The sequence below is a fragment of the Saccopteryx leptura genome, chromosome 6 (genome assembly GCF_036850995.1).
Source record: "Saccopteryx leptura isolate mSacLep1 chromosome 6, mSacLep1_pri_phased_curated, whole genome shotgun sequence".
Taxonomy (NCBI): Eukaryota; Metazoa; Chordata; class Mammalia; order Chiroptera; family Emballonuridae; genus Saccopteryx; species Saccopteryx leptura.
Genome location: NC_089508.1, coordinates 162,320,648 through 162,332,280, shown reverse-complemented (window position 1 = coordinate 162,332,280; position 11,633 = coordinate 162,320,648). Strand labels below are relative to the sequence as shown.

At 46.8% G+C, this 11,633-nt stretch overlaps 1 protein-coding gene across 3 annotated transcripts; it reads right to left on the bottom strand.

The window, feature by feature from the left end:
- Positions 1-1,466: 1,466 nt before the first annotated feature.
- PURA (purine rich element binding protein A) lies at positions 1,467-9,679 on the bottom strand. 3 transcript variants are annotated; one of them, XM_066342135.1, is made up of 2 exons: positions 9,661-9,679; positions 1,467-3,002 (listed from the first exon to the last, which is right to left on the bottom strand). In XM_066342135.1, the coding sequence occupies exon 2, from the start codon at positions 2,853-2,855 to the stop codon at positions 1,890-1,892; it is 966 nt and encodes a 321-aa protein (XP_066198232.1). In that variant the 5' UTR covers positions 2,856-3,002; positions 9,661-9,679; the 3' UTR covers positions 1,467-1,889. The 3 variants fall into 3 exon arrangements, with proteins under 3 accessions (XP_066198232.1, XP_066198231.1, XP_066198233.1); XM_066342134.1 differs by lacking the exon at positions 9,661-9,679 and adding an exon at positions 8,738-9,172; XM_066342136.1 differs by lacking the exon at positions 9,661-9,679 and adding an exon at positions 3,534-3,675.
- Between the last annotated feature and the right edge of the window lie 1,954 nt (positions 9,680-11,633).

Genomic DNA, 11,633 nt, shown 5'->3' with positions numbered 1-11,633 from the left:
AATCCTTCAAACAAGACAACTGTTTCACCTTCCTAGGCCAATGCTTTACAATATGAGAAGCACTGACACCTTCCAGGCTCCTACAGGTGATATCTCCTACATACAGCAGTTAGATCTATACGTCTGGATTTGCCAAGAAACAATTACATCCCCAGAACTCTCTCTGTCAAACAAGATCCCTTTTTTTTTTAAACCAAAATACTTTCTACAGAATTCCAAACCAAATGTACTGTTTAAGGCATCTTTTTTCATAACATTTTCTCTTCACTCAAAGATGATAGTCATGCAGCAGTTTAATGATAAAAATATATTAATATTTTACTATACAGCAGCAAGAAGTTAGTTGTCAATTAAAAGCACACAAACATCTTTAAATGAAAACCTGTAAAAGACTATCGTTACAAACAATTTCAGTTTGGAGGACACCAGCTTGGTCAAGTGCTCTCCTAAGCTTTCCATTTTCATACCCTACACCTTGAATATATGAATTAAAAAACATACTTTTGATAGAAGGCTTGTACACTTGGGGAACACAAATACACTTAGCATATAATGTAGCCAGTAATAACTAGCACCACAGCTACATGGAAATCCTTTACATACACCAACTTAACTTGGCTTTCTCTTTTAAAATGAAACTCAGAATCCATGGCTCAGTAGGATAACTATAATTGTGTTGCTCTGCTTTTTAACAGGTCTACATAAGTTAATAGCACTCGCAAAAACCAAAGGATAGCTTCAGACCTCTTACAAGTTTAGGAGACAGTGCTAGTGACCACAAATAGACTCACTACCTGATGTCCAAGTACAGGTTCACTGGAAATTGCTGCACGTTAGTTAAGTTTTTAAAATCTTTCTACACATAATAAAAAAAATATATTATGAATGATACAAGTACATCTCATATACACAATAATGACAAAACGCCTACTCAAAGCAAACAGATACAGAAAAATATTATGGGAGATTTCCTTTTTCTCTTTCTCTTTTTCCTTTTGCTATTTGAATAACTTTGGTTCCAACCATAAAAATCACAACTTAGCAAATTTCATTTAAATGCCTTTTTTAATAATTTCTTCATGTTCACAGAAGTTTCACTGACCATTTTTATATGTTTAAGGTCCAGATGCAATGCATATTGTATAAAAGAGAGCACTTATTGTTTACCTTGCATGAATTAAACCTACGTACCTTTAACTCTACAAACTTCTGCATAACATTTAGACAAAGCTCAGACACACAGCATGCCTAGCCCTCATATATATACACATCTCTAATCACAGGTATATAGGGTGTCAAATATACTATAATAACCTCCATGTAAGGTTTGAAATTTGGTAACAAAATGAGAAAAACTAAAAATATTATTTTACGTGTTCTAAAATATCTCTTTTTTGTGCTAAAGTCAAATGTTAGCTCAACATGAAAAGGACTTTTATATAATTCAGCAATATTATAATCTTGACCATTTTGCAAACACTTTTAATAATAATAGCTTAAACGTGTACAAAAGTTCTTGGTTAATTAGGGAAATAAACACTCAGTTCTTTATATTTTTTAATCAAGTAGGAAACACAGTTCATATAATGTTATTACTTTTTGTATTTTTTTTTTGTTTTAGCAGCTGCTTACTGTTTTATATGGTGGATAAAGTGGACAACATCCAGCGATGGGTGGCAAGTCAAGAAGAGAAACTGTCAGTTGGTGCAGGTTCTGTGGGTGGTGCTCCCTTGGGGTTTTTTTTTTTGTTTTTTGTTTGTTTTTTTTTTACTTTTTTACTTTTTCTTTTCTCTCTTTCTTTACAGTATATTTTCTGTGTGTGTGACTGTGTGTGTGTGTGTGTGTGTGTGTGTGTGCATGTGTGTGGGGTTTTTTTCCATTCAGTTTGATCAATCTTCTTCTCCTTCTTCTTCACCCTGCAGTAGCAGGGTGGCAGCGGCGGTCTCCTCCTGCTGCTGTTGCTGCTGCTGGTGGAGTTGCTCACATGCAGCTCGCTTCTCCCTCTGCTTCTCTTGAATCTTCTTCATCTCCTCCGAGTATTTGCAGAAGGTGTGTCCGAACTTGGCCCACACCTTGTAGGGCACGGTGATGGAGTTGCGGTAGGTGGGCTTCACCTCGCTTACTCGCATAAACACGCCGTACTTGTTGGAGCCCACATCGAAGAAAAAGCGCTTGTTGTCCACAGTCAAGGAGGTGCCCTCGGGCAGCTCGGCCGGCTCCTCCTCCACTCCGTAGTCGTCGATGAGCTTGGCCAGAGCGTCGCGGAACTCGATGAGCCCCTGTGCGGGCAGTGCTATGGTCTGGCCCTGCGTGGAGCCCAGGCCGGGCCCCCGATTGACCGTCTGGCGGATGCGCAGGAAGCGGCCGCGCTGGTTCTCCTTGAGATCCATGTAGTACTTGCGGTTCTCGCGCACCAGGAACTCACTCTTAAGCGCCCGGCGCGGCTCGTCCTGCGCCTGGGCCAGGTCGGGGGGCTGGCTGGGGCCCAGCTGCGCGTAGTGCTCGATGAAGTCGCCCAGGTAGTCGCGGAACTCCACGGCCACTGACATGGAGAGAGTGAGGCGGCTCTTGTTGCCGCCCGCGCCCACCTCAGCGATCTTCAGGAAGCGGCCCTTGGCGTTCTGCTTCACGTCCAGGTAGAAGCGCTTGTTCTGGATGTCCACTCGCTTGGAGGCCAGCTCCTGCGTCTCGTGCTGCAGCCCCCCAGGGGCCCCGCCGCCGCCGCCACTGCCGCCGCCGCCCCCGCCGCCACCTCCGCCCCCGCCGGAGCCCGAGCCTGAGCCCGGGTGCCCCAGGGAGCCGCCCGAGCCCAGCGCCGCACCACCCTGCTCGCTGCCGCTGTCTCGGTCCGCCATGATGCTGCGCTCCGCCGCCTCGCCGCCGCCGCCGCCTGCCGCTCCGCCCGCCGCCGCCTCAGTCGCCTCAGCCGCCGCTGCTTTCCCTCCCCGGCTCCGCCTGCTGCCGCCGCAACCCCCACAGCCAGTCAGCCACTCTCGCGAGATCTGCGGGAGAGACGAGACAGACGAGACCCGGTAACAGGGCACTGACTCCCCAGTACAGTAGCAGGACGCCCTACTGTACGCGCCCACCCTCCCGCCAGGCACGTGACCTGTGCCCCCTCCCCAATGCCAGCCCCCTTCCGCCCGCCCGCCAGGCGGCGCCCACCCACTAGCCCTCACCCCACACCCTGGCTGGGAGGGGGGGGGGCAGGACTCGCTGCGTCGTCGCAGCTGCCGCTGCCACCACTGTGACTGTCGCTGTTGGCCAGACCCTGGGCAGCCTTGGCCCGGGGAGTTGGGGGACTAGAGGTGAGAAAAGAGGGCTGCCCTACTATAAGCACAGGGAGCGGTCCTGAGCCCTGCTTCCCAGTGACCCCCAAAGAAAGAATGTGGGGGCAGGGGCCTGCGCAGCACAGCTGAGCCCGCTGCAGAGAGGGACACCAAGTCACACCACCCCCTCCCATGCCGGCCCCTAAAAGACCCAGACCCAAACCTAGAACGGCCCACACGCCGCCTGGCTGGGCTGTCTCCTACCGCAGAGCCCTGGCCGCAGCGGTGGGTGAGGAAGAGGAGAGGTGGTGCGGCAGTAACCCTTAGCTGCAGAAGGGGCTGCCAGGGATGAGGTTGGGGCACCGGCAGCAGTGGCGCGGAGCAGCAGACACCTAGCCGGTCCCTCCCCTCACTCCCGCCGCTCCCCCTCCCAGCGCAGCGGCTCTGGCCTCAGATGATCCCGCTCCCCCCTCCCCCTAACCGCAGCCCCGCACAGTCGGGCGGGCACACTCACCGGCGGGGGGTGGGGGGGGGGGAGCTGAGCAGAGGACGGCCGCAGCACCAGGGCCGGGATGCCCGCAATGCCAGTTCCCGTTGGCTCTGCTCTTCCCCCTCAAGCAACAATAAAAAAAGGAAAACCCACACTCACCCAAAAACCTTCAACCAGTCCCCTTTGGGACCAAGACTGTCTGCCTGCCTCCCCCTCCTCCTTCCGAGATTTGGGGAAGGGGGGCAACCCTGCTCAGAGCTGAGCCCAGCCTGGGTTGCCAGCCAGCTCTGCGGATGAAGCAGGCCCTGCCGAGGATTCAGCCCCTCTTCTTCCTCTCTGGAAGGACCCAGAACGGAGGAGAAAACCAAGCAGGCTTTAGGATATTCACGAGCTAAAAATGCCAGGAATTTCCTGGGAAACGCAGTTCCTTACGGGATTCATTAACGCAGGTTCACTCATCCATTTCACCCCTGTTAGAAACTCCTAAGTGTCAAGGAGAGCCCCCATCTCTCAAAAAGCAAAACATTAAATGATCGCTGATTTTTAGGCAGACAGCTAGGTTACCGACCATTAGTTAACCAATGAGTCTGGACAGTGACAGCTAAAGGGTCTGTCGCTGGTCTCCGAAATCATTGATTTTTCTTTTCCTATATTTGAGGCATAATATAAGGCCTATTTTCTCTCTCCTAGATATGTAACAAATGCTCATAACTATCTCACCACAGTCAGCAGTCCTAACAGCTATGGGAAAGCTAAGGCCTATCTTCAGAGGACCCCCTACATTATCCCCATAACCTTCTACAGGGGGTTCAGAGGATACAGACATCGCAGCCCTATTCCTGACTTTCTCAAGCTGGATCACTGCCTCCATCCTGAGAAGAGTTTGCCTATCCCATCTATGGGTTCCATTTCCATTGAACATCCTCCAACCTCCAAAGTAAGGAGACTTGCCTCCCTCACTCTTAGCTCCAGAGACAGCTGAGTACATGGTTGCCCAAGCTTCCTAGAAAAGGGAGGGTTAAAAAGAGAACTAATAATCAAGGAACCCAGACCAGTCCAAGGCATAAGCCTTGTCAATACCTGAGCCTTCAAAGCCCCCTAATATTTCTCATTACATCCTGGGCAAACCTGCCTGCTAAGTATTCACAGCTTCCTTTTTCTCTTAGAAGGGCCCCATTCTACCCAGCATTAGATACTTCAGCTCTGCTCTGACGTTGCTACTCCCGTTAAAAAGGAAGAAACAAGGCAAAGCACCCTGGCTACCGAAGAGCAAATTGGGGTAGCCCTCTGAGCCAGCTCTAGAATCATCCACCGGTTCAGTAGTCTTTGAAATGACTCTCTAACGGGGAGGCCCACTAAAAGGTAGAAATACAGGCTTTGAGCACCATAAAGAACTTCCCCTTAGTTTGGGGTCACATCTTCCAGTACCACATAGTACCCTTTCAGTGCTGGTTTTCTGCACTCCTCTCATGTCGGGAAAGGGACTTACAAACTGTTAGCGCACTTCGCACCACACACACAAAAAATGCATGTGGAAAGAAGCGGATGCTCCTCTAGGTTCCCGCAGCAGCGATCAGGACCCTGGATAGACCCCGGCCCCAAACAGGGAGGCAAAAGCTGAGTGGCAGGGTCTCCGCACAAAACCCTGCAGGGCATCACGGTCCCACTTGTAAACTGAGCCTAAGCTCTGTAGAAGTTCGATCCAGAAGAGCCGCTGCTCTTCTTCAAGGGTTTATCGCGCGCCATACCAAGACTTTATCCGCTGAAGAGAGCTCAAAGAAGCAGCAAGCCCAATGGGATTGCAATGAGGGGGCACGCGCCTGTTGGTCCCCGCCATTCTTCCATACTAATGATCGCTTCCCCCAGGACAAAAAACTAGGACTTTAAATTGCCAGCCTTCTTGGACCACCTTTGGAATCTAAATTTCTTGCCCTCTGTCCCAAACAATTATGTCCAGGGGTTCTGAAGCAGTTTTAGTTTGGGACTGCTCTGATTTTCTGAAAAAGTGTCACCAGCAATCGAGTTCTTAGATCCCCAGTACAGAGGCAACTGATGAAGTTTCTAGACAAAACAGAAGTTAAATATCATTTGTACTCCTAAACTGGGAATTTTAAGCTCAAATTATCAAACGACTGAGACCTGGATCTCTCCGCATAAACATGTACTTACTTATTTTATACTATTTATTATATATGTATAAAATTTCTGCTATTATAAACTAGATTCTTGCCTACTTTTTAAATGTACCTAAAAAGCAAATAGGAGTAAAAATGCCTTTTCCGAAATAATTTAATGATAAAATGTATATTTAGTACATTTTTCACTACTCTAACAAGAGAGTTAATTTCAGGATAAGCCTGTAAGCCTGGGCTTTTGGTTAGCCGGGTGAGGGGTGGGGGTGGGGGGTGTCAAAGATAGCTTTCCTTTGGCTATAGAACACAGTAGCCCTAAAAAGGAAGCCTGAGAGAAATGAATATTGACTCAGATAAAGTCTTAAAACAAAAAGTTTAGAACGTTAAACAGAATTTCAAAGTTATATTTGCACCCTAACATTGAAAATTCATTAGAAAATTTGTGGATTTAAAATGACTTCTAACCATTTGTTAACTACCTAAACAATATACTCACTTGGTAAATGAAAAGCCAGTTTTAGTGTCTTGCTATTTGAATATGTAATTTTAAAACAAATACTTGTAAAATTAAAATTATAATTTCTATGCAATGTAGAAAAGACAAAGTGAAAACGAAATATATTAATATGCAACAAAATAGCCATGTTAATAAAAAGAATCATAAAATATTCCCTTTCTAAATTCCTTTACATTTTAAAAAATAAGTGTCTCTAGATTTCTTGTACTTTTATTAACACTACACACACATTTTGGAGAGAATAGAGATTGCTTTATTTTTAACCCCATTATCTCCATGTCTTTAACAAACTCTTACCAACAAAAAATTGTTTACAAGTGAAACAGACATTAGGTAGAACAAGAATGAAAAAAAAAGCCTCAATTTTCTTCCACCTGAATTACAGGTGATTCTTGAAATAACCAATTCAAATTTGGTTTTTAAAAGTGAAAAACTAACACATTTATAAAATAAACTTGGAGAGAGGGAATCTATTTCTGGGCAAAAAACCCTTTTGATTATAGTTTCTAATAGAAACAATATGCTGATTAATATTTCACAAAATCGCAGATTTCCAAAATAAAAAAGAACAAGAACATTAAAACTTGAGTTTTCAACTGCTGCTTAGGTTAAATGACTATCTTAAACCAGACAATTATCTTCAATACCCAAATCACTAAAACTAACTGGAATGTTGTACTGCAAATGTTTAAAGTAGAGGAATTGTCCACTTCTTCTCAAGGCTATCTACCAGAAAAATAGGAAACTCTCAAGTAGATCTTAACATTTAATGACAACAAAGACTAATAGTAATAGTATTTCCCCAATCATTTAAAAAAATGTATGTCCTCTCTCCATATCTCATCTGAACTTTAAAATTATGCCTCTTCAATGCTATTTTAATGTTTAGGGTTAAAGATATGAATTAAACATTTAAAATCTGAAGAGAACAATCCATGTGATAGAATCTCCACATTTCACAAAATGTTTTCATCTTAAGCATTTACAGAAGAGTTAAATAAACATACCACACATTCTAAATTCGATAAAAATTTTCAGAAAATCCGACATTTTATGCACCCAAAAGGTCCAAACAGAACCGATGCAAATATCAACAGCCCTCTCTCTTCCGGCTGACACTTAAATGGTTTTACTAGTACCCAAAGGAATGAAATCAGCAACTCTCTCCACACACTAGCCAACACTCCAATTTTAAAAGCCGCAATTCGCAAACGTCAGTTTGAGAGGGGAACAGTAGGAGGGTCTTCAGGTAATCAAAAAATTCCTTTTCTTCTCTGACAGTCTACCAAAAGATGTCAAACCGAATTTAGCCTATTGTAAACTACAGGGACCTCCCTTCCAAGGACGCGCGACACAAACATAAACACCACTGCAGAAAGCTGCCTCAAAGCGACTGGTCCGACATAAACGTAAGGGGCGCTGATAAGAACGAATTAGAACCTTCAAGAGGGTCCACAGAGACAGCGAAATTAAGGTGGCATTTATTCGGGAGTAGCCAGCAATGAACCCAAGAAAGTTGCCCCAGTCGGTCTCTTGGGCCTTTCTCTTTTTCTATCCAAGTTCAGGCTGAAGGCAGATATATTTGTGTGTCTGTGGAGGGGTACCTTCTACCGACATCTCAGCCGCTTCTGGGACCCACTGTCGCTCAAAGGGAAGCCCCTCCGGCTTCACAACCATTCCTTTTGCCTCTGGACAAAGGCAGAAGAGGCTGTTGAGCTGATAGTTCAGCGGGGCAGCAAAAATGCCTTGCCCGGGCCACCCATCCTCAGGCCTGGCTTCGTCTGCGATATCAGCATCAATGTATCATTCTTTATTTTTACAACGCATCCTAGACGGGTGTATGTATTGCGGGGGGGGGGGGGGGGGGCGGGGGGAGATTGAACACAGGAGAGGAGGGTTTAGTAGTGGAGCCTAGAACCCTCCTTCCTCTCCCCTCCTGCTAGGGTTGCTGTGCAGGGAGTGTCGGCCACGTTTGGCGCACTGTCCCAGGCCCCAGGCGAAGGTGGCCAGGGAAAATGGGGCTTAGGGATTGCTAAGCAAACGGCATCATAGGTGGTCTCCAGCGCCTGCGGAGGTAAGATTGTCTTCTTTCTCTTAAGGGGCGTGTGATTTTGTTCTTTTTTGGAGGTGGGAGGGAGGGAGTTCGTTCGTGCGCTACGGAAGGGGGGGGGGGCGTTGCTGCACTACCAGGGTCCCCGGAGGGAGGGTGCGGGAATGCCTACAACGGTACAGTAATTATTCCTGGGGCGCAAGAGGGCTATTAGAGAAACAGGGTGGGCGGCACCTCGAGCTGTGGCAGTGGCAGCAGAAAAGGTCGCGAGGGGCTTACCCAGGCGGGCGGGCGCTGTCCTGCCGCAGGTGAGGGAGGGCGCGCGCTAGGCAGGCGCGAGGAAGAGGGGGAGTGGAGGAGGGGGCGCGCGCGCGCGCGCACACCTGCCCTGGACAGCGGCGCGAGCCGAGCTGCGCCTCACTCGAGCTCTGCTGGCTGTGGAGGGAGGAGGGCGGGCTGGCAGGCGGGGGCGGGACGCCGAGGGGAGGAGGAGGAGGCGGCTCGGATGGCTGGCTCGGCTCTCGCTCGTTCTCCCTCCCGCGGGCGAGCCCTGCTCACACCCTGCTTCTCCCGCTCACTCACAGCCCCCTTGGCTCTCCCTCCTCCTCCTCCTCCTCCTTCCCCTGCGGGATCCGCTCGTCGCCGCCGCCGCCGCCGCCGCAGACGGCAAGTCGTGGCAGCCAGACGTCGGCGCGTAACCCGGCGCTCCGTGCGTGACTCCGGGCGACGTCAGCGCGCGCTCCGCGCTACCCACCATTCCCCACCCCCTCATCCGTGGCTCGCGCCCTCCGCCCTCGCGTCCCTCCGTTTTAGTTGCCGCGGCGGCGACAGTCGAGCGCGCTCCCTCCGCCCACATCTCGCGCGTGCGCGCGCCCCCTCCGCTGTTGGCGCGTCCACAGTCAGCGGCCCAGGCCTTGAGGCGCGTCTGAGGAGGGGGCTGCCTGTGGCCTCTGCCCGCATTTCCTCCACTCGCTGCCGGTAGCGGCCCCTGGAGGACTTATCCCTCTTTGGGCTTTGAAGGCCGAAGCCAAGCTCAGGCGGGAATAGAGCCCTATAGGGCCTGCGTCAGCTCTAACTTAGGGCCCTCAGCGTCGTAGTTGGTGCTGCTACCACCGCGTCACCCTCCCCGCCTCCCCCCTCCGGCCCTCGTTCCGCCCTCATCTCGCAGGAGGCAGTGGGCCTTTTTCTCCCGAGGGTCTCACCTTGGCTTTCAGACGCCCACCAAGAGGGGATAGAACAGCAGAATTAGCATAAATAAGAAAGTGGCCAGACCACGTTCAGGCTCTAGCCCCAGGAGTCCTTGACAGGAAGCGTGGGGTTGCTGCCCAGCCTCCCACGCAGTGTAGGTGAAAGTGGGCCCCTTTGAGGGACTGTGACTAAGGACAAAACTCTGATAAATATTATTTATGCGTCCTTGGGTTGAGAAGGAAAAAGTAAAAGGGGCGAGTTAATTTTCATGAATTGCTATGCAGAAATTGAAAAGCAGAACTATAAAATGTCTTTTAAGCGTTGTTCTGAAATCTTACCGAAGTTTAAGAAGATTTTTGGTGCATGGCAACTTTTTTTTCCTCGCTTTGTATGGTGTCACATCTCCATTCTGCAGCACTGCGCACGTAGAACACCTTTAATTTCAGTTAAAAAATTATTGGCTGCACAAGAGAACTGCTCGTACCATCTTTTATCATTTTAATCTCAGAGAAGTCAATCTGTGATTTAGGAAAACTTAGTCATTGTCTTAACTTTGACTGTATTTTATTTTGAAGTTACTTAGCAATATACCTTAAAATACACTTTTATTGGACAATAGTAGACTTTTTTGTGTATGTTTATTTTTTTTTTTAGATTTTATTTATTCATTATAGAGAGGGGAGGGGGGAGGAACAGGAAGCATCAACTTCCATATGTGCCTTGACCAGGCAAGCCCAGGGTTTTGAACCGGACAACAGTAGACTTTTAATCTCACTTATAATAGGACCTTTTCCAAGAAGCTTATCTAGTTAACGTACAAGGCAAGTAAAGCAAAGTGAAATTAACCTCACTTTATAGATGAGTAAATTGAGTTGCAAAAATGTTAGTTCACAGTTGAAGGAGTCTGTTACTGATGGAAACACCATGGCTCTATTATCACCTACTTTATCCACTAAACCGGAAATCCCTTAAATGTTTACTTCCAGGTATCTTGATGCCCCGCCAATCCCCATGTATGGTAGGCAGTGCCTACAGTCTGAGAGAAACATATCGGGGAGGCATTCCTGGAGACCCCCAAATCATAGAGACTCTTAAAAGTTTTTAAATTTAAGCTTGAAATTTTTTGCCATAGAAAATTGCAACTCAGCACTAAGTTACTGTGAAAAAAAGCAATTTCCATACTAACAACAAAATGTTTATTAATCCCTAGTTAGAGGTGAGAAAATGTTTGAGCCAGGTTTAAGAATGAAAGGTCATTTCTTTTGAATTGCTTCTTTATTCACCTCATCTTTAGGTGGCAGCACTACTATATAATATCTTTTAAACTACACTCTTCTGCAACTTGATATCCTAAAGAATGTTTTGTCTCAAATGTTTCCAACTATATATCTTGTGGAGATTAGAAGCCAGTGAAAATAGGAAATCATAGCTGAGAATTGGAATACTTAGGAATTTCTACAAGAGGGAAAATAGACTTTCAGAGAAATTATTAAAATACATGGAGGTACTGAGGGAAAAAAAAAAAAGAAAGTTTTCCCCCAAAAAAGCCTTTTTAAAATCTATATGAGAAGCAAGCATCTTTACTGTAAACCTGATCTCTTATTGAAACATAGCAAAGACAATCTTCCAAAGCAAGCCATAGTTTCTCAATACTGCATATTTATCAAGCATTTACAATGTTAAAGTTGCTAGTTGTATATTTGCCAATATTCTAAGTACAATTAATAAAAATTAAGTGCAGTTTTTCCTCATTAAATTGATCAAACTTATAAAGATCTCCAATAGGACCTTATTGTTGAAACTTGTGGAAGAGAAGAACTCTTCTTGGTTTCTTTCCTCACTTCCTAAATTGTTCATATACAAAGGATATGATCACTCAGAGAAGTGAGAAAACAAGCTAAACCAAATGTAAAATAATAGCAATTTACAGATATTCTGTATCTTAATTTGTCTCACGTTTTTGAGGGTAATAAACTGTGATATATGG

What these genes read in the sequence shown, in the direction of transcription:
- PURA (XM_066342135.1), bottom strand. Translation starts at nt 2,855, where the DNA reads ATGGCGGACCGAGACAGCGGCAGCGAGCAGGGTGGTGCGGCGCTGGGC.